General features: G+C 37.7%; 1 protein-coding gene across 5 annotated transcripts in view; it reads left to right on the top strand.

Annotated features, from left to right (window-relative positions):
• The window catches only part of LOC118445754 (uncharacterized), a 242,922-nt gene extending 218,844 nt beyond the window's left edge, over positions 1-24,078 (top strand). For 4 of the 5 annotated variants that reach the window (XM_085663066.1, XM_085663071.1, XM_085663068.1 and 1 more), the window contains 14 exons: positions 247-2,231; positions 7,002-7,074; positions 7,260-7,300; positions 8,632-8,790; positions 9,226-10,317; positions 10,425-10,543; positions 10,626-10,786; positions 10,867-11,138; positions 12,432-12,672; positions 17,593-17,787; positions 18,310-18,372; positions 18,674-18,942; positions 20,809-21,026; positions 21,196-24,078. In XM_085663066.1, the coding sequence (XP_085519192.1) occupies positions 247-2,231; positions 7,002-7,074; positions 7,260-7,300; positions 8,632-8,790; positions 9,226-10,317; positions 10,425-10,543; positions 10,626-10,786; positions 10,867-11,138; positions 12,432-12,672; positions 17,593-17,787; positions 18,310-18,372; positions 18,674-18,942; positions 20,809-21,026; positions 21,196-21,471 (5,164 nt within the window). In that variant the 3' untranslated portion in view covers positions 21,472-24,078. The remainder of the gene's footprint in view (positions 1-246; positions 2,232-7,001; positions 7,075-7,259; positions 7,301-8,631; positions 8,791-9,225; positions 10,318-10,424; positions 10,544-10,625; positions 10,787-10,866; positions 11,139-12,431; positions 12,673-17,592; positions 17,788-18,309; positions 18,373-18,673; positions 18,943-20,808; positions 21,027-21,195) is intronic. The other variant, XM_085663078.1, reaches the window with a different exon arrangement.
• Positions 24,079-24,147: the final 69 nt, after the last annotated feature.

A 24,147-nucleotide genomic window follows, 5' to 3' on the forward strand; every position in this document is an offset into this window, starting at 1 on the left:
ACTTTTTCAAAACATGATCGTTCAGATCTCGAAAGCACTATTACGTAGATAACACGTTGAGAAGACACGATTCGAAGATTACGAATCGTTCATATCCATAGCACTGATCCTGAATCAACGACAGCCGTGTTTATTAGATTGCGCCGACGATGAACAAGAAAGATGCACTCGTAGATCGAATTGAATACATCAATGCATCCGATGGGAAAATAGACTTGCTGATCCTCTGGAATTTTTGTGTTCCAGGGTGGAACTGACCAGCGTCCCAGGCGGGCAGAATGCGATGGCACATCTCAAAAAGCGGAAGCTGGAAGCAGAGTCGATTAGTTCGAATCTTAAACAACCGCAACAGCAACAGCAGCAGCAACAACAATTGCAGCAACAGCCATTACTGACAAACAAAAAGGGTTCTCAAACTAGCGTTCCGAAAGAAATGGAGGTAACTGACGCGGCTGCTAAAAGAAGAAGAAAAAGTGTTCGTGATGATGAAATACGCAAGTCGATCGATGCCGTTGATCCAAATAAAAATATATCTTTACCCCAAAAGAAACGAGCTTTCGCTTCCGGAAATTCGGGAAGTCCAGCTAGAAAATCTAGTAAGCATTGTGAGGAACCCGAAGACGATGAAACTCTTATAAGAGAAACGGAAGCAGCTTTAAAGAGTTTGTCTGGAAGTTGGCCTGGCCCGAGAGGATCCTTATATCAGAGAGGAAATTCGGAGGAAGACAGGTACGAGTCTAATTTCGAAAATCTTTTCGAAGAGAAGAAAGAAAATCCAAAATTATCGCCTTCATCATTGTCTACCTCGTCAACGACCAGCACTGACGCTGGATGTTCGTTAAAAGACGTAATAACGTTTCGTGGTCAACATGATCGAAATGGTAGATCACAACAACCGATGAAACAAGAACTTATGAAGCAACAACATCCTACAAAAGGCAAAAAAGAATTTGACAACTTGATCAAAATTGAAAACGAATGCGCAAATATTCAATGTCAAGTAAACAATACGTGTCAAAATGAATCCGGTAAGATCCGACCGGTGCCTGTACGATCTTTAGCCGGCAAAGACAGGAGCGAAAGAAATCTTGTGGGTACTCACGTCGATCCTCAAGGTCGTCAAGTAGACAATAAATATTCCAGATACGAACCACCAGATTTTAACGAATTAGTTGACGATTCGTCGAATGAACTAGAAATCGACATGTCAGATCCTACCCCTGATAAAGATGATACCACGGGAGATAGAACAAACGATCGTGACAGAGATAGGATGTGTAAAAATGCACAATCCCCTTCCATTATTGGAAGACAACAACAATCGCATCATCATCAACACTACGCAGGATATCAAAGGCAATACCATGAAAATAACATGAAGATCTCCCCTACAGCAACGTCCTCTAGTTCTCCAGTACCAACGAATTCTCCATTCTCGGCAACTTCTGCATTCAGGCCTCCTAACAATGATCATTCAAAAAATACCTGTCGAAATACACCAACGGTACCAGTTGGTGCAACTCCTATACCACCTATTGGTCCATATCCAGCTTCAGCTACATTCGTAGGCTATCCAGCACCAGGCCCTGGTCCAACAATGCCCACTCCTCAACCTGTCCCTGGTTTATCACCAACGGAGGACAAACACTCACCGACCGTTTCTTTGTTGCAATTAAAGTCATCGAAGGAGGAATCGCATCATGTGTCGGTACACGATCCTACATCAAACACGGTACCGAGCAGTAAAAGTCCAACAGGCCTTCCCTCAGTGACAAGTCCAGATTCGTCGAAACAATATACAATTCTTCAACCCGCGGGAGTAGGTTCTAGAGCTGCCAGTGCTATTCAAGATATTACTAGAGAAGGAGTAGTCAGTGTCGCTGCAGTTAGCAATTGTAACACCGGAAGCAGCAGTACGAATAACAGTAGTAATAATAATAGCAACGGAACTAATTGTAATCGTAATGTTACCAACAAGAATACGAGTAACAACAATGTGAATAATAATAGTAACAATAGTGGAACTAATGGAAATTCGAACAGTAATGTAACCAGCATTTCGATCACTGCTGTTTCTACCAGTACCACCTCTAGTTCCACAACTACTGTTGATGGTTCATCTGGAAGTGGAACGGGACAACAAGAAAATATGATGAAAATGCCAGAAAGACCTAATACATTCGACGCTAGCAGACCAGGAATGTCCATGTCTCCGTCCAGTCTCAGTAGAGGTGAGAAATGAGAATTAGTTAGGAAATTAACATCTTCCTCATCCTATAAATGACGTTTAAAAATAACAAAATGGTAATCGATAGCGTGTCTTGTTGTTATTAATCTTAAAACTATCTGTCGTATTTAATTACAAAATATAAATTAAACTATTAATGAAAATAGCATACTAAAGAGTTTTTACTCATACGTTATACATTGTAAGAAGGAGACAAACGGCATTTTGAACTCTTCAGTTTATTCCGTTACTTCGTTATTCTTTCTCACTCTGTCTCTCAGGTCCCCACCCCCTCCCTCTTTTCTCTCTATGAAGTTAGGGGAGTTAGGGCAGCTCGGAAAATCAATAATTACGAAGCGAGGGGTGATGACTCAAATCGTTAAATCAAGGTCTCTCCTGTTGAAGATATTCTATGTGTCCTTTTCATGAGCTTATCGATATTCTGCAGTGAAGATGTTGAACTGCATTGATTGTTAGCAATGGCCAACTTTTACTCCAATTATCAAGTAGTAGTAGAAAGTAATTTACTATCGTATCAACAAACCAAGTATCTAGTACAATATATAATGATTATAAAATGACAGTCTTTAACAAGAAGAAATATTTTAGAAACCGCAGATTTTATCCATTAGTGATCTGGTAATTTATCTAAAAATTCATTTTAATTGATAAAAAATCATAAATGTACGTAGGTAATATTCCGAATGATCAGTACTAATGAAAAAATGAGGATAAGGCACGAAGACAGAAAGAAACAGATAAAATTTATCGTATAGGTGACAAGAAGCGTAGTGGAACGTGACAGGTAGAGACTCGAGTGCATTCCAGGGTCTTAGGGCAGCCCTGACACGGTATGTCTAGTCAGGGGAAATTTGGGGTTGATACCACGTCATACGTATAAGCCGCAGCTGTCAGCGGCTGGAAACGTGACTAGCATCGCAGCCGCTCCAAGCCGCCTTATTACCACGCTACGCCCCGCTGTCGTCTGTTATTATCCCCTTAACATTTTCTCCATCCGAAATTGTGAAAATGAAACGTTTTAAGAAATTCAATCTTTTCCTATTTCGAAATCGTTTTCTGTAAAAATCATCATTTAGCATAAATAAGAGCAATCAAATTGGTAAATATTTATATCGTTATAATGTATAACAATTTTTAATGTAAAATTAGCTCTCAGATTCGAATGCAAAGTTTTAAATGCATTCAACACTATTACAAATTAATTTTATCGAAATCGTATAATTCTTCATTACAGCCTGTTCACAATCACAGCAATTGAATTCTGATCATTTTGATTTAGCAGCCGTATTGCGTGTTGCTTTTTTTCGACACTTTTACGGATCTACACGCACGCGCGCAAATGCGTGTTGACACGCCATAAAACCACTATCGGGAAATCCGTCGGCCGCAAAAACCACCCTTTTCGCATTGAGACCACCGCGGCAAGCTCGATCTAGCTAATAAAAAAATAAACTGCCCTGTAACTCAATTTTACGCTGCCTTTGCGACCGTACGCATAAAAAGGGCGTTTACTCGCGCGTGAGGGCTCCCTTTCCCTTTAAGAGCAAACGTCACTGTGTGTAAATACTCGTCTCGTGATCATTCTTCACTCTATTTTCTTATTCTTTTTCTTTTTTCTACAATCTATTTTTTTTTCTTCTTTAATGAGAACTCATTAAATAAAGTATCGTTATTGTATTCATCGTTGTATGATATATTTATTTAGAAATATGAGAACGTAAAACCGTTACATCAAAATAAAGAAAAGAAAAATGGAAAAAAATAAATAGAAAATAAGAGAAAGAAAAAGAGGAAGAGAGAAAGAGGCGGAGGGAGAAAGAGAACGAATGACACGCGTCAAGTTTGCATCAAGTCAAATGAATAAAACAATCCTGGTGTTTATGTATACCTTTGGTTCTCCCGCGGTGACCCTCACGTGAAATGGCTACAAAATAACACAATTACACACTCGGCCTCAGCCTCACCCTCAGCGGCTACTGCTCATCCTCATTCTCACCCCTTGATTCCACTCGTTTCCTCTGTCCCTCTACCTACCCTGACTTAGGATCCTGCAGAAAAAAAGAGACGATACGAGGGAACAAAAAGAGGAAGAATCGTGGTACGACTGACTTGTTACAAGTCTATTCAGACATCCGTAAAGAACAGTGCGTGCCTCTATTCATTTTGTTGACCGGAACCATTATCTTCCCCTTCGTTTTTTCTCCTTTCTTGAGCTTAGCCACCAACGACAAGTCGGTTTTAAAACCTTACGGCTAATTTATTAATCCTACCAGTGGCTAACCGCATGTCCTCACTTATTTCATCACAGTTTTTTAGACCGATCCTAATTAAAAAGGCATGAGATCCAGAAGCCTTTCGCTCTAAACAGAAATATTAAATGATTTCGGTACACCTTTACATACAATTTAATTATAATTAATTAGTTTTCTGACAAATTACAATTAATGTTTGTAGAAATAATACCAGTGATTTCTTACAAATCCAATTTCAAATAAAACTTTAACCGTTTCTATTCCAATAATTTTAAAAACACCGATCACGTTTAACGAATACGGTAGTACATTTTATCGTTAATTCCGACATAAGGTTGGAACTCTGCAAATAAAGTATGCCGCTAATGACGTCACGTGTCGTAATCCAATTTATGAAGTGGTCGGACTTCAGTCGCCTTAAGGAGAACGCGAACATCTAAGCGAGGTTCGTCTCTATCTTACTCTCTAGAACGCGAAATGACGGCCTGATGAAGTTTTCTGCCGTCATGGCAGCCGATTCAGGATCGGCCGTAGTTAGCTAGAGGGATCAGAGCCAGAGGGGGATTAGTACAAGACAAAGTTTATAAAAGTGCGCTTACTCCAGGGGAAAGCTTCAACACCCCAACCTAAACTTGGATTCATCCTTAAGGTTCTCTCAGAATCCGTCTTCGACCCCTGTGATACATATGACAAACTTACCTATGTACACACAGACACACACACACACACACACACACACACACACACACACACATATATATATATATATGTACATATACCGTAGGTGTTGAATTTTTTCTATAAACCATTTGCTTACTTTAACAAAATAAATATAAAATTATAATAGCAGACACTCAAATGAATAACTAACGTCAATAATAATTTATGATAAAACTTGTTCAATGTGTGTAACTTAAATATGATAGACTTATATCGTAGACTTTCACTATTTTATCGACTTAGTCTGAGAATAGAAAATAGGAGCCATTCGCCTCATCCCAATAGATTGATACTTCTCGACTACCTGCACTTATTGACAACCTGTAATTGTCTGGTCACGCGAGGTCACTCTGAGAACACGAACGTGATCGTCATAGTGTATACCATACCTACTATTAAGGTGCAGTTAGTACACGACAGATGCTGATGTCGGTTGTTTGGGTATGGTCTTCTCGTCTGGCATCAGTATTAATTTCACAAAGTATTAGGACGAAATAGTTATTAAAAAGAAAACTCGAAAAAATATTTTAGAAGTTGACTATTATAAACTATATTGAATATTACCTAAAATAAAAGTAATAGTAGTAACATCATAGATATTTGTACTTATTATCATATTTTTACTATTTTTACTATTTGCACATTAATAAGCGAATTATACCACTAATTAAAAAGAGAAAGTAACAAATGAATGATATAAAATTCGTACCCTTTTTTCCTATTACAATCTATAAATTTCGAACTAATTTTTTTATTTAGAAATCGTTAATTTTATTCGTCTAGAGAGGGAATTTACTTCTTTATCTCGTTGAAGATTCTAGGGCGACCATATATACCCATGATAATCTCCGAGGATTAACCGTAGTAGACAGAAATCCCAGAGGTTATTCGAGAGGATACGTGACTACTACAGGATTTTCAGACTGACCATTCGTATATCTATATTTTAGTTTAACCTTTTTGTAAATAAGTTTATTAGAAATATAAAAAAAAAATTTTTTTTAAATGATAAAAAAGAAGTTTCAATTTTTTTGTAAAAAATTTGTTTAAAGAAGGATTAAGGTTGCAGGATATATTAACAAACGACACATATATTGAATATGCACCCCACGTACTAACTATTACTTCCCTACGAAACAATGACGTGATGTTGAACATGTTCGGTTGTCATCCATTTAATAGTTAATTTGCATTCAACTCAATACATCGACGACAATCAAATACAATATTGTACAGGTGTAATATACTGCAGACTATTACCAACATATTAAATGTACATTTTGTTTGTAAACCAATCAATATCTTTATTATACAGAAGTTAATATAATGTTAATTCTGCGGAATAATTTTTTTGCTGAATCGTAATCGCAGGATATATTCTCCTTGTTAATTTTGAAATATAAATAAAGCTTGTATTAAATCAAAATATCGATTGTTACGTGGCATTTAACAGATAAAATACGAGAGAAAACAGAAAAGTTTCGACAATAGATTGTTACTCATCAGAGCGTGATTATAAAATCGCACACATGTATTATCACGAATTAAATAGATACGACCATAACTTCATACAGATCGAATTCCTCTGATTTATTTCAAAGGATACAACAATTGATAAATGATACTTTATAATTATATATAGAAAGCAATTATTGTGTATCAAACTCGTGCCCTTTCGAATTTTATTAATTCATTGATAATATTTGAGATTAAATATTTACATAAAAGGAAAAACAACCAGGCAAACATCGATTTACGTACTTCATTTTGATTTGTTACAGAAGGCAACAAGTGTCCAACCCCAGGTTGCACGGGGCAGGGTCACGTGACCGGACTCTATTCCCATCACCGCAGGTAAGCAATTATCGGTAATTAATCCGCGCTTTACCCTCTACCCCGTTTGATTAGACAGCTACGCGTTTCTCTACAGTGAAATCGAATTTCAATAGCGAATAGAAATGACCTTGATGATCGATTTGAATTTTCAAATTAATGGAAACAACAATGAGACTTTAATGTTAATGTTTATTTGTTCACAGTCTTTCTGGTTGTCCACGAAAGGATAAACTAACACCTGAAAGTGAGTATTTTTTTATTTAAAAGATTCCTTATCGTAGTGCATCTTCTTTTTGCGAGAGCGCCTTTTTGAAACGACGAAATAAGGGAGCGATAATTGCGATATATTAAAAACATTCGATGATGAAAGATTAAAAACTCGTTTCATTACTACATTTCTTCACATAGTCGCGAGTACATTAAAATCGACATATGAGATCGTAAAACGATCAACACGAGAAAGAAACGAGCCTGCGTTCCATTATGTGTGTCTGTTTGTCTGTCTGTCTTTGTTATACATTTTCTGTGCTTTTTGTTTGCGGGGTAGAGAGCTTTATTTATTGCGTTCTGTTCTGTTTCATTTATCTCGTTTTTTGTGTTCGTAGTTTATTATTATATAGTAGAGAGTTTTATCACCACACTTGAACTTGGTTTTCTTGGACGTACCTACGAACCTGTGGAGAACTCGAGACACGAGAAGTGCGAAGGACCCTCGGCATTCCGTATGCGTCTAACTATCGAACGGAGGATTATGCGATTGAGTATTATTACCTTGCGACTTTTCCTTCGTCAGCCTCTTAATACCCATTTAGAAATCGTAATAGGATATTGCATATATGCTATATTTTACTTGTTACAAATCAGGGGGGTACCTTTAAATGTACTTCATCGTATGAACGAAATTCGTTGAAATTTCAAGCGATCAATATTTTACGCGTCACTTTTTGAAAATTCATCCTTCGCTATATTTTTTCGATAATTTACATTACATTAAAACACAGGTACACATTGTTAAACAGTACGAAACTAAATTAAACACCTTACTTTGTTACTAGTATCTTTCCAAAAAATATACAGTGCTTTACTATACACAAAATACTTCAAATCGCATTATAATTTATCTCTCTATTAATTATATCTTTATCTCTTGTGTTTCTCTCTACCCGCTTGGTATATTTGATTGTCATTACACATTGATTTATCGTTATTGATAACGTTGTGTAAACTTACTTATTATTCATTATTCCTGTATTCCTATAATCTCTATGCTACACATTTTATTTTTACGTGTTTTCTGTTGTTTATTTTATTAAAATGTATCAATCTGGAACCCTTCTGATATCCACGATAATCGATAATAATCCTACCTTATAATCCTTGTACTCTTTAGAATGATAATAGGAGTAATACTCAATCGTGATAATTATACTCAATGCATAAAAATATTTAATACTATATCCATGTTTACATGGTTTTACACGATATGAAAAGCTTATAAGCATAAAAAATATTCCTCCATATTCCGTGTGTGTGTGTGTGTCTGATCGACGCCACGTGTCTCTGGGTTCTCTCTAGTTCTAGCGATGCATGAGACTATTTTGAAATGCCCGACGCCTGGTTGCAACGGCCGTGGTCATGTCAGCTCTAATAGGAACACGCATAGAAGCCTCTCCGGGTGTCCCATAGCTGCGGCAAATAAGCAGGCCGCACGCGAAGCACGACACAAGGCACAAGGTAAGGTAAAACATTGGCATCCCTCGCTCGAGCCCCATTCGCTGGTCAAGAAAATCCTGCCATGACATCAAGCCCTACTGTGAGATAAGGATTAAATGTTAGGGGTAGACAGTAATGTGGGTTGTTACAGGACACGCATCCAATTTTCGATTTTGCGTTTTATGAAAAAAAATTCGATAATTATCTCGAGTTCATTCTTTGCAATATATATTTGACAAATATTGTTTAAAAGTCATATAATATTTAGATAGATAGATAGATAGAGAAAGAGAGAGAGAGAGAGAGAGAGAGAGAGAGAAAGAGCAATTCCGATGTAGTATTGAAAAACTTCTTTCGTTCTTCGAATTTCGATTTTTGAATTTCTGCCTAGTATTATTTCCTATAGAGTTTTTCGTTAAGACACGATATATCAAATGATTTATTTTTTTACAATAGTGTCAGGAATACCTCCAGAATATATCAGCACAAATCTACTGCCACCATCAATGGACAGCAAGTCCTATTCGCAGTACTCGTCTGCGGGTCAAGATACAAAGCCAGTGATAAGTTCCTTGACTTACGACTATTATGCTTCGACGAAAAGCACAGGGATAAATGTGAAGCCTCCGAAAACGTCAGAGGAAAGTCCACCTTCTCGCCCAAGCAAGATAGTTCCTAAGACCGAGAACATGACTGCCAGTGGTAGTTGCTGCAATCCTTTACCAAGTAGAGGTCAAAATACATCGGACCTGTTGGTACCTAAAACGGAAGATACTGTATCATGCCGTGTGAATTCGCCACCACCTCCTCCACCACCAACAGTTCGACCTACATATGACTCTTATATGAATCAAGACTCAAATTCCTCTTCATTGTCATCAATGGATGCAATGGGCTCAAGGGGTACTATAGGAGGAAGTATACATCATCCTAATCAACATCCAACACATCATGTTTTACCAATGCAACCGACCGTCGCTTATCCCATGCCAATGGTCGAAGATACAAGAATGAGCCATCAAATGTCACAAAGATCACCATACGAATCTTCAGCAATGATGGCTGCTGCTGCAGCCGCAGCAGCAGCTGCCACTACTAGTGAAGAACTTTATCATCACAGATCTGCCGAACATGCGAGAGCATATATACATCCAGGAGCAACCAATATCGCACGACCTGTAGTTACTTATTCGAATGAGATCGCCGCTGCAAGAGGTTACGAAAATGCAATAGCCAACGCTGCTAATCATCGACCGTACGATCCAGGTACTACGTCAGCATACGAAAGATACGATGCACAAACTTGTGCCCCAATTCAAGCTCAACAGCAGCAGCAACAACAACAACAGCAACAGCAGCAACAACAACAACAACAGCAACAACAACAGCAGCTGCATTCAAGATCGAATATGTATTATTTGGGGCAGACCGGCATGACGCCCGAGGAACAGGAACGCGTTTATCATCAGGAAGCTGCAGCCGCCGCACAACAACATCAAATGGTTATGGCTGCAGCTACGGCAGCAGGCATGATGAAAACAGAGGATGGTAGGTATTATTTATTTATAAAAACATTTATTTTTTCTTATTATACCAAATTTTCTTCTTACAATATCAAAAATTATTCACGATCATTTTAATTATTTGTATGTTAGTAAAATGCGTGACAGTAGCACAAGTTCAACAAATGCAAAAGCCGGGTGGTCCGCCAACATCTCCAGGTGGTTCAGTGATGGATCTATCCACGTCAAGTGTTACTTCGACCAGTCCACAGGTTAATCAAAATTTTGCAATATTTGAAATGTAAAATGCATTTGTGAAAGAATATTTATACGACTTGTTAAAATTATTTCCAGGCTCCTCCTTATGGATCGAGCAGTCTCAGTCCGCAATATGGAGGAGGTCAAACTGTCGGAGGCAGCCCGCAAGCTGCTGCGAGTCCTCACTTGACTGCCAGTCCTCAAGTCCCTAGTCCTCAAGGCCAAACATTGGACCTTAGCGTAAATAGACTCCATAGGTAATTATTTAATCAAAGAAATTGAAATATTATTTATTTTTATAAAAATGTAAATGATTCGATGTATTTTATTTTTCTAGTGGTGCACCAAGTCCTCAATACTCCACGGGTCATGGAGAAGCCGTAGCGGTGCCAGTAGGTCCAGGCTTTCCGGCACCACGACCAATCGAGGAACAAACCGAACCCGTAGATTTCTCTACGGCGAACGAACCAGTCAACTTCAGTGGGGGTCCAGGAATCAGGCCTGTCCCAGGATTCCCACCACCCGGTGTGCACGTTGCTGCATATAGTCGTGAAAGCACTCCCGACAGTGGAGGTTCCCACTATATGGACGCTTACCGAGATCCTACTGGTGAGTTATTGTCGTTTATTGCATTATCTCTATCATAGCTCGAACACTAATAAATTATAAAATAAATTATAACTCTTAATTGTATACTACCTACTGATATCCTTCTTCGGGTTGATGTTTAAAGAAGTCAAGTTATCACTTTCGTATGTAAAAAGTTCACAGTGATGAAAGATAGTCGATTATAACAAGGTACCATAACATGAAATGTTAGCTTGTCGTTACGTCGATGTATGTTATATCTACCGATAATAGTAAGGGTGGCAAAGAGAAAGTTCGTGGATGAAACGCGCGGAAGAGAACAAAGAGTGCGACGCCCTCGGGGTTTCGAGAAGCATGAGAAACGTAGGAGGGTGAGAGAGAGATACGTGGTTACAACCGTCGAATAAAAATTCGCCAGAACAGTACACGACTGCCATAATAGGCACCTATGGCCCAACTCTCATTTTCCTCGGTCTCTTCGTGCCTTGGCATTCCAAACCACCTACGCGTCCCCTCTGTCTCTTTTGCTCTTTATCTCTCATATTCCCCATCTCTTTCTCCCATTTTCTCTCACGCTCTTTCTTTCTCTCTCTTTCTCCCATTTTCTCTCACGCTTTTTCTTTCTCTCTCTTTCTCTCACTCTCTCTCTCTCTTTCTCTCTTCCTCTTTCCCGTACACACGTACATAGACACTCGCTCACTCTCTTTCATTCTGGACGTTCACAGTACACCCTTCCATATCGAACCACCCACCGTGACGGTACACGGCCATTGTTAATTATCAATATTTCGCGTACACGAAGCTGGCAAAAGTCCGGTGCGGCCAATATTGTCCGGACTCAGACGCTGGGGAGTAGTTATTGAAATTGAAACATTCGAGCGCACACTACCATGTTCGTTCGCCATCAACGTGTTCCTGCAACGTCGCGCACACCGTCCTTCCATCCGTCGGCTATTTGCACTTCACGTTTTTTCTCTCACAACGAAATGAATTCTTGCCAGTAAATAAACGTGTAGATTATACAACGGTTAATCAAGCAACTCGTTGCTCGCGCGACACACCTTTATCCTTTTCGTTTTTTTATCTTTCTTTAGTCCGTCGTGTTCTATATAACGTTCTAAGCATTAGATGCGTATTCCAGTGAAGTAAAAAGTAATTTTTTTTATTAATGAAATTCAGACTATGTAGTAAAATTAAGTTCATTTGAATAAAGTCTTGTCTACGTTTTTCTGTTCTTCTATAAAGCAGAATGCATACAATATTTGAATTTTAATCATTGTATTAATCATATTTGATATGATATTTTGTTCATAGGATATGGACCTATGAGCCCACATCCAGGTTACGGTATGGCTGGTGTACAGCCAGAATATCCTGGAAACACTTATACTCCCTACCCCACCGCTGGTTACAATTGTGGTGGAACTTATCCTGCAGGTCCAGTAACTTCCGGATACCAAATTCCAGCAGGTTATACCCCAGCACCGTGTTACAGTATGCCGCCGCCACAACATACCGTCGGACCTCTCGATAAACCATCTGGTAAAGATGACAGGTAAGAAATATACAATACGATCACATTTACCTACGATTCTCCAAAATTCATTAAAGGACTTGTACTTCACTTTTCGGTAGTTGTAATAGTCTGCTCATCATTTGTAATGAATTAAGTTCTATTTCAAGTCGGACATACGTCCAATAATAATAACAATAGAGACGTGACAAATATATAATAAAATATTCTTATAAGATAAATAGAAAAGCAACACTCATAGGACAATTTCGCACGAGAAGATCTATATATTTGGTACTTGCCTTGCGGAAAGGGTCGCGCGAATCTCTCTCGCGATATATTCGCGCCCGAAGCTCGAAAAGGCGGAAAGGCGACGGCTAACATCGACGGACGGTGCAAGGGGAGAGGCTACGCATACCTACCTCCATTTTGTTAATTAAAGTAATTACTCTTCGTACCGAAAGTGCCAACCTTATTCTAATTGACGTAAAGCTTGGTGGTATGGCATAGAAGGCGCGATTCGAGGCATATAAGAGGTAGAGAGAAAGAGAGATAGAGAGAGAGACAAAGGCAGAGAGAGAAAGAGAGAGAAAGAGAGAGAAAGAGAGAGAGAGAGACAGAGAGAGACAGAGAAGTGGAGGAGAAAGAGAAGAGAAGAGAAGCATAGTAGAGAGGACAAGCCAAAGTATAGGTAGAGGTGGTGAGCTGCCAAGGGAGGATAAGGTTGAAAGGGAAGGCGAGGTAGTTGCTACCGCACTGGATTATAGGGCTATAGCCGCTGTCCCGTTAGAGTTAAAGCTCGGAACAATGTCTTAGCTACAACTGGATTCGTCCCTTTCATACACTTTACTTATACAAAATTTGACGTATCGACACTGAGTCATAATTTTCACTACATTCACATATTCATGACATATTTATACTAAATTTCACGACTATACTTTTCGAATATCTTACATTTTGCTAATAAGAAAATGGTTCTGATTTCAATCCAAAAGAAATTACTTTCATTAGATTAAACACCTATCTGGTTTGAGCTCGCCAAGCAATGGGCACGGATTAAATTCCAGAGAGGATTCTATAAAAATAGGTTCCTTGGAGTCAGAAATTTAACAACGTATGTAGTTAGATATACGGCAAAGGTAGAGGAAAGCGGTTAGAGACGAAGACCAGAAAACAGGATGGCAGATAGGGCAAAGCCGGGGGCGAACCAGTGAATTGCACTCAAGTCCGCGTCCGCTGGCTCGGTTTCCCAGCAATATCGTGGCCACTCAAGGGTCATCGAGGTTTTCAGGGCATCTCATAGCCCACGGTGAGTTCGCCCATCTACGAGACCAGGAGGAGACGAGCGAAGTAGGAATGAATCGTCTGCTTTCATCGATTCCGATCCACGTGTTCTCCTTTCGTCCCTCTTTTCTCCTCCTCCTACGCGTATTCCTTCTCTTTCTCCGTGAAAAGAAGGGGAGCATTTTTCTCGGCTGTTTCATATATCGTTGCTTGTGATCGCAAATGCGAAGAGAAGCATCGGTAGAAGCAGCAATAGTAGCAGGCAGTCCCCTTTCCGAGAAAAGTTGCAGAACGCAATAAAACTTCTCGCTATTGTATCTCGCTCTCTTTCTCTCTACACCTACTCCTTTTCTCTTCTCTCTCTCTCTCTCTACACCTACTCCTTTTCTCTTCTCTCTCTCTCTCTATACCTACTCCTTTTCTCTTCTCTCTCTCTCTCTCTCTCTCTCTCTCCCTCTCTCTCTACACTTACTCCTTTTCTCTTCTCTTCTCTCTCTCTCTCTCCTTTTCTTTATCTCGGATGATAGCGTGTTCAGTTAGAGATTTGCTCGCACACGATGTAATGTGTAAACTACCGTTTCATAAGAGAAATACTTTTCGGGTAGCTTGCGTTGACCGAAGTTGTCCGGTTAGATTATCTACGGTTATTGTTGGAAATAAACTATTACACGCGTTCAACGCTAGTTATGGTTTAGCGAGTTACAACACGCGATTTCTTCGTAGCTCGGATGGCAGGCACATAAGTGAGACGAGCAATCGCGGAGAGATTGTTTTATTGTTCATCTTGTTCCGTGCAGTATGAATATAAGGAGGCACACGTTGAATTTTGCACCTCGGCCCGCCCCTCGTGGCCGCGACGGCAAGGAGCTGATACAGTGCCCCACGTCGTCCTGTGATGGCATGGGTCATGTCTCGGGGAACTACGCTACCCACAGAAGGCAAGGCAGCATTGACATTGACATTGACATTGACATCGACGTTCAGATTATATACGTATACCAAATGCAATATTTAAATAAAAACATCTAAATATCTTCGTTATTTATAGTTTTATGTAGAAAATATACAAAGTTATATTATTTCAAGGGGCAGATTATCTGACAGCGGAAAGAAGTTTTTTCCAAGTTACATTTTTATGAGATCTCAAGATCATCGGTATTTTTTTAAATAGAACTTTACGATCTTTTTGCATTAATTGATTCTTCATGTTTTTCTGAATAGAACAATATTAGGGTACAACATCATAAATTATTAGTTCGCGAGATATTTTAAAAAAATATTTGATGATTCACGTAACTGTAACAAATCATATCTTTTTTGGTTAAGGTTAGAAAGAACTATTACAGGAAAAAATGAGTGATTATACTTTTTTTGGCAACTGCAATAATGCATGTGCAAGTGCACTTGCGAAAAAAATATGATCGTGAGTATGTAGTTCACCTTCAATCTTTCATCTTTTTTACTGTTTTTTCTAACTTCAATCAAAAAAATAGTTTGTTACAGTTGTATGAGAATTTCCAAACATTTTTCCAAAATACATTAAAAATTAATTATTTTTCAACATTATACTCTAATACTCTTTTATCCAGTATGGCATATACAGAATCAATTCATGTAAAAAATTACAGCTCTTCTTTGAAAAAAAAAAAATGTTAACGGTCTTGAGATCTTGTAAAAAAATAACCTTGAGAAAAAATTCTTTTCATAGTCAAATGTGAATCTTAAAATAATGTAAAACTTTGTCCTGTACATTTTATCCATAAAATCATAAATAACTAAAATATTTAAATGTTGACATCGCATTTGGTATATATTTTGTATATGAAAACAGCGATGCAGCACGCACGAACGCACGCTACACACAAGTATACTACATATGTACACATCACTGAATCCTTTTACTCTAATCTAACCAATAATAGTTTTCTCGTAAAAATTCATAAATTGTTATCGATTAACAATTAAGAGTAATCAAGAAACACAGGAATTGTTCTCGCTAGATGATTCTCATCCGTTTGATCATTTATTTTCATTTTCATCTTGGATTACAAATTCCTGGCGAACGTACGATATATCTTTATACATATGTATAAAATCAAAGCGTCTACACTAATTGTCCAATTTGTTGTAAACATCATATATATACATCAATGTATATATATATGTATAGAATACTTTATATGGGGGTTTTGTACCATTGCGTGTCGGTGATTCGTAGTGGCTTCTTAGGTGTTTTTGCGTCATCGAACATACTTCTAGAAAACCCTCCTTCCTAGTTGAGCCATTTTGTATACTCGATATAACTGCTGATACTAGCTTTTACATGAGTATGATATAACCTTATGTTTTTCTCATAAGATGACTCTGTCTGTCACCCTTTCTCTTTTACTCCATTTATGTCTTTTTTACATGCGTAAATATATATTGGTTTTGTAATACAATACGTTATATCAAAGTGTGTAGATAAGTTTCGTGTTGAATGAACTTTTTCATTTCCTCCCATTTCGACCCGACCCCTACGAAAAGGGATGACAAAATCATGATGAAAAGTGCTTTCATAATTGTGCGGGAGAAGACTTGTCCATTTACGAGGCTTTCATCGGCGTAAATCTTGTTACAGTAGCGTAAGTTTTTCGGACTGGTATACTCGATCACCAAAAATCCGCCATATTGATCAACTTTCGCCAGCCTCAGGTGGGCAGCTTTGTAGCGAACTATTGTCAATGACCATGTCAGAGCAGAACCGTGACGGAGAAAAAAGAATTGAATGACTATCGAAAATACTTTTTGCAGAGCAATTCTAATTCATGTAGAAATTTAAATAATTGGCAATTGACGAGTTTCACTGGGGTCAGGTGTGAGTGTGCTTCCTGCTCTCCCTTTCAGTGTTCTTAGAGTAAGGCTGACCTTGTGTTGACATGAACCTGAAACGCGATCGACCTTACGAGCGACACCTCATGAGTGATCCAATTGGAACACGGCGTTGCCATTTGCATGCTACTTAAATCGATCTTCGTTGATTGCCCGTTTCAAATATGCAATTAAAGATACATCAGGCTTCCGAGGACAATGTAAGACCTGCATATCCTTGTACGAATACGCATGTGATTATCGAGAAAATAAATAAAAGCACAATATATCGCTCTCAAATTTTTTTCGTTTGAACCGGATGCAAGGCAAGTCGTCCAAGTTTTACTCGCGCGAAAAGTTATCTTTTTATAATAACATAGCAAATAAGAAATCTAATTGGGTGATCTCGGTGAGGCGATTTTCCTTAGTATTACCTTTGTTTAGTACGATTTAATATGTTCCATCGGTGATGGATATCCACCAAAATGGAGCACTTGGAACTCATCGAGGTCTATCCTTTTAGATCACACAAAACCAATGATGGATCCTGCATAGAAAATTCGATGTAAGTATTCTCGCAAACCTCGTGGCAACGTCGCGTGAATTGCATGCGATGTATTGCTGGAGACCTTGGATGTTCTTGAGGTGTACGTTCGTGAATAAAACCATGAAGATTACGGCGTTGCAATATGTTTATTTAGCGTTTAATAATTACGATATTATTTCAGAGAGATATGTACTTATTTCACCGAATAGAGCAGCGCGTAGTCATCATGGTAAATGCTGAACAGCTTTAACTTGACCTGGCCTATCTTAAACTTTTAGCCTCTCTGGTTGTCCGCGAGCCGATCGTTCTCAAATTCAAGCGCACTCTCAAGAGTTAAAATGCCCCACGCCAGGATGTGACGGATCTGGACACGTCACGGGAAACTATTCGTCTCACAGAAGTTTGTCTGGTTGTCCACGAGCTAATAAACCGAAAAGCAAACCTAGGGATGGACAGGATTCTGAACCATTGAGGTCAGTTGGCTCGAATAATCGTTATATGCACTGTTGTCTTTTTTCTATTCATTTTTATACACCTTCCGTATATTGTAAATCGTGAGCTTTAATTTAATCGATGATAGAGGTGATCTCGATGCCTGTGGCAGATTGAAATTTATTCTCTCATGAACATATACATTTTCAAATGAATTCGCTAGTAAATCTTAAAGATTCGGTTTCGTGAAATTCTGATCTTCTCCAAGTTCTGCAATTTGCTGGGTCGGTAGTAATCGCTATCTCAATTTGCGTTTTCGTCGCGTTCGCACGTTACACGTAGCTAAAGCAGGTATCTACGTGACCGCATTGCACGTACCAAGATCTGCTACGAGACCAAAAGGGGAAACCCATCCACGTACAACCACGTACTAACTCTCCCTATCCGAGTAAAGGCGAAGACGCTGACTAATAACTGGCGGTTTCCGCTCGTTTCACGCTTACTCTGTGTGGATGGATGTTGTACGGTGCTGGTAATGGTGGTCTTACCATTTTGAACTACAGATGTCCTATCCCAGGTTGCGACGGATCTGGCCATGCTACTGGCAAATTCTTGTCACATCGCAGGTAAGGCTAACGAAGATAAGCAAAGAGAACAGTAGCCCATTTCTGCCTCAGCACGATTACCTCAAATTAATATATATGGATTAATTGAAGTTACAAATCAAATTGACGAGATTTTCTTAAAGAAAATGCTTCGTATCGATGCATTGAAAATATTCACTATCGGTGATATATTCGATGTTGCATATTGCAGCCAAGAAGCAAGGATAGAAACAATAAATCACATATGCATTTAATATATACCACGTAAGAACTTTATTTTCAGACATTTATTTATCCAATTAACAACTTTAACGCATTGCAGTGCATCCGGATGTCCGATTGCAAATAGAAACAAAATGCGTGTGTTGGAGTCTGGTGGAACAGTCGAACAACACAAAGCAGCAATTGCAGCGACGACAGCGATGAAATTTGAAGGTGTCAATTGTCCTACTCCCGGCTGCGATGGTATCGGTCACATAAATGGCTCTTTCTCCACGCATAGATCTCTCTCTGGTTGTCCTATAGCCGGACATGCTGTCAAGAAGCCGAAGTTCGAGGATATGTCCAGCATGTACAGCAAAGGAATCCCCGGTGAGGATTTAGCCGTTGCTTCTGCCTTTTTATGCCCAGAAAAACCTCCTGTCAAATTATTGATGGAAGAGTAAAAAATGGAGGACAAGATATACCGCGCGTGGGCAGAGTATGATATCCAGCTTATGAAATTTTTAACTGCGAACAATTGAGGGTTTTTTCGAGACAAATTTGACTCGGCCTTCTCGCACGCAGTTATCATAATTATAAATGAAATATGCGTTTTGATACGTGATGGAAAATGAAATTAGCGTAGAAGAGGCATTAGAAAGTGTCAAAATAACTTTGCATACTCTTTCATGCTTTCGATGATTCTCATCCAGGCGAGATTACTTTATTTAAATTATTTTATTGGACCAAATATGTTTGTTGTCTTATTGATTAATTAATATCATATTATCATAAATTAGAAATGACTCGTATCTGGATGAGTGAAGTATCGAAATATGCGATATTGCAAATTTTTATTTGTAAACTTGTGCGTATCAGACCTTATACTCAGTCCTGTGCTATGCCACGCTCTATTCTCCATGCAATGATGTGCTGTCATACCAACGATGGTAAACCCTTTCCTTTTCCTTTTTCGTCTTTCTGTCTCCTTACATATTTTTCGTTCACTTTTCTTTAAATTTTTTATGTACGATGTTGCATTACGTTAACTCGTTTCTCACGTCACTATGATTCAGATGTGTTTAAACCTGAATTCACTATCAAAATTTATATATGGTGACGTTAGAAAGTAGCAACTTATAATAATTCAGCCGATAAAATACCTAAACCGAAATAAATAACATTATCTTCACTCATCTGTCCTCACCTGTTTTTCGGTATTAGTCTCGCGTTATTACCTCTCCTATATAATATGCAAGAAAAAAATATAAAAACAAAGTAAGCGGTATATCATTATGATGAAAAATAATATATTCTGATTTATTCTGGGATCACGATCAGCTCCTTTCCTGTCATTGAGCTTTGAGGAGAACGTTTACTTTTGAAGGTAAGGAACTGACGTACTCGCCACATGTTTTCTATGTGTTTTCGGTGTTATATACAAAATCCACACACCAGTAATTTTACTTTTACGAGACGATGTCCGAGTGTTGGTATTAGTAATAAGAGCATATATATCTGCATTTTTATATAAAAATAAAAAAATAAAATTTATCTTGGGAAGGTCTGTATTGTAATGAAAAATTGTAAATATTGACAACCAGCACTCGGTATCTCCTATTTCTTCTACTATCTGGTATGATGGCACCTCACGCTGTCCTATGAAATATACCTCGTTATCCTAACTCATTCACTCCTGCAGCACTTCAGTCAGGTTAGTGCGTCTGTTACTTGATGTATATTACGATAGTGTGTTCGAAAGATCAAAGATTCTTATCACAGTAAATTAGGTTTATAGCAATGAAATAAGTAATCGGCGTAACAGAAACCTGCGCACCTAAGCATTACACCTATAACCATGCCGCTTAATTGGCGGCTCCAAATTGGTCCTCACAGCATATCCCACATATTCGCTACAATACCACGTTTGTAAAGTTTTAGTGCATTTCGATATTGACTTTCCTCTGAGCAAACGCCGAAGTGCTTTTATATGAATACGTAGAAAGTCTTCCACAAGAAATATATATGAGATCTTAATTGACAATGATCAAAGACTTTGAATTTTACTGTTTCCAATAGTCAGATTCTTTGTATAATCTAATTTTTAACAATTACTTAAAATATCACATTTAGAAGCATTAAAATACTTCTAATTTATGAAATACTCGTAAATGCAAAGAAACTGCTGGAAACCGTAAAAAGTAATCATTTTGAGAGATAGTTTGATGAACCGGTCCGTGTCTCTGCTAACTATAGGGGTGGACGCCGGTGGTCCGGCTCACGGGGGTGCGGTGGGCGCGGGTCAGGGTAACACGAGCGGTGGTGGGTCCACGAGTGCCCAGGGCGAGGACCTCTATACACTGGAGGCTGAAATCACAGAACTCCAAAGGGAGAACGCTCGAGTTGAGTCGCAAGTACTGCGCCTGCGTTCCGACATCACCGCCATGGAGAATCAATTGAAGCAGGGCGAGAAGGTTAGTGTTCGTATCCTCGGTCGATAATCTTTGTACTTTACCTTCTGTTGACAAGAAAGTTTTAACTTTATCTTAATTAAATTATCGAGAATTTCTTACATGTCATCTACATTATCATTTTCTATATTATCGATCATTAATTATGCAGATATCTCATTTTTCTTTTTAGGAAACAACGGCGATAGCTACACGAAACAATAACCTGACGGAGTACTATCAGTCGTTACGCGATAACATGATAACGTTGCTGGAACACGTACGAATACCCAACGCCCCAGGTGGACCGCAAGAGAAAATGGGCCATGAGAATTTTGATAGTTATTTGACAAAACTGCAAACTCTGTGCACCGCCGACGGCTATTGTGCCGACGAAACCAATCGACCGATCTACGAAACAGTGAAAACTGCTCTACAAGATTTCACGGTCCTGCCGACACCCATCTGAGACCATCCCTAAAGTTCAACGATCGAGTACAGTGTCGCTCGAACGTCTTTGATAAAGTGATTAACGATAATGCTCAATCAATTTTACCCATCTACAGGTAAAATTCGTGTACACTGTAAAGAGGAACTTCGCATTATCGACCAACCTGGGAATTATCTTAAAATTAATTAAAGGGTTAAAAAATTCTTTCTCTTACACATAATGATTCGAGTCAGGTAAACAAATTCGTTCAAAATCGTTCGAGAATATTTGAAAAAATAATAAACAATTTCATTAAACATCTCGATCGTATTCAATGAAACATGTCAGGTGTCAAAACAAATTGATTATAAAGACTAAAGATGTCTAATTTCGCATACAGCGATATCTTTTGTACATACGAAAATTAGTGTCGCGTAATTCTTAAAATCATCGATGATAATTACTTTAGCACTTTGTAAATACACGAAAGAAAAAACATTTATATTATTCAATATGTTGTGGTTACCTCTTTAAGGCATGTAAAAAAGGGACTAGCTTAGATGTATATCAGATCTCATTAATATTACTATTGTATAACTGTTATTACATAATTAATTAGCATTAAAATTATCACAGGAGCCAATATATACAAGATGCCGCTAACGCTGCTTCAGATAAGTCAAAGACTACTTATAAATGATTATTATTGGCGACTAACTTATTGCTAATTAATATTATTAATATTATAGTCATCGTTATTACCACCAAAAACATTTCTAGTGCTACTCCAATCGTCATTATTGCAACTACTACTCTTGCTACTGTCGATAGTATATCACTACGAATATACCAAAAAATACATTTATAATGTCTACGACTTTACGAGAGGAGGAATTGCAAAAGAGAAAATTCATGTCCATATGCTGTACATAATTACAGAGTAATACGGTTATTATAAGGACGTTCTTCAAGAATCGCTATAGCGAGAAAGATACGAACAACGACAAGTTGAGAAGAATGCGAGATCTGTTATGGTCCATACGTAGCCAACGTGATTAGACGGATGTCAATCTTAAACAAGGTGTATTATCGAATTTATAAAATATATGAGCGATTCAAAAATACACAAGGTTCTAAAAACGCCGATCGGCCATCGATTGCATTAGATTAAAATGTGATTTGATCCAACTAGATTGTTCATACGTGCAATAATTTTAGGATGCATCGCATTCGAATTTTCTCCATAAAAATCAACTGTGTACCATCGCGGTGATATACATATATATTGGCATAGATTGTTAATGTTCGGTTAATTTGTTCACGTTCTTCTTTGTTATTATACATTCATGTTCGTTTTATTGCTAAACACGCAAAGAGCATCTGTAAATATTGAGAATTCACGAGCAACGGTAGGTGACAAAATCTTCGATCCCTCCTTTGACATCAGTTACAAATATAAAAATTTTCAAAGTTCGAATTCTTAACTATTTGTCGATAGTATATCGAAGATGCGAATAGACATCGGAAGAATATATTTAAACTAAAGGATATTTAAAAAGAGGATAAGAACAAATGAAAATAGATATGTGAGCAAAAATTTGTTGGTTTTTCGTTATCGTTAATATTATAATTTTATCATCATAGTCGACCTGCTTTTAGCTCACCGTAAAAAGAAATGGAAAAGCATAAAAACAAATAATTAGAAAAAAATCCTCCTATGAAAATTGTTACCTACTGTTACCTCTCGTCTTTGCGTTGTCAGAATATAACGATTTTATGATTGTACCTATAATAATTATTATTATTATTAACTCTTTGTCATTGTCATTAAGATTATCATCTCATTATTACTGTCGTTACGTTCTCTTCATTATTACGATTACTATTGTTGCCGTTGATGAATTTCTACTGATATATTAGTTCAATAACATGCTTTAAGTAAGTATAAATGTTACTCCGATTGAATAAAGGGTATTTATCGATGAATTATCTGCGTATGCATTCACGATTCTATTTTGGAAATAGTAAGCGATACTTATTCGTTATAAACTACATGAATATAGGTTGATTGTACTTTCTATTATCAAATATCAAAATGTTCTTGATGGTAAAAATTAATATAAATCAGGATGCGATGCAAATAAGGGTAATCGAAATACCAACAACCATATATATAAAAGTTTACTCTTTTTATTTATATTTCCGTTATAAAAAAAGACTTTATCTTACAGAGACGATAAAGTGATACTCAACACACGTGATGTTTTTACAACTGTCACAAATAATAAGCGTGCGAATAATTTTTACTTATCTGCTTCCAATAATGGGATCAAAAAGATCTAAAATCGCATAAAAGATCTTAAAAAACGTTTCATCATTCAAACGAATAGGAACATTATTACTAAATTTATGAATCGTCTTCTTAACGCAAAACTGAAAAATCAAATTTTAAGATTCGCTACCATAAACAAATATACAATATTTGAAAGTACATAAAACTTAGTTTGTTGTGAATGTGATCAGTATCAAAAAGTTTATAAAATTATTCGCGCTGCAGTCTATTATTTCTTTTCAATTAAAATAATGAATATAAGCAGCATCGTTAATCAACGTTCTTCATTCTTAGGAACAAAGCAACATGGATCTTCGAACGAAATGAAATAATTTATAATTACTGGTCTCAGACACATATGCATAAATTTCGAGTTAAGAGAG

This window comes from Vespa mandarinia, chromosome 1 (assembly GCF_050613455.1).
Source record: "Vespa mandarinia isolate Hongniang chromosome 1, ASM5061345v1, whole genome shotgun sequence".
NCBI lineage: Eukaryota > Metazoa > Arthropoda > Insecta > Hymenoptera > Vespidae > Vespa > Vespa mandarinia.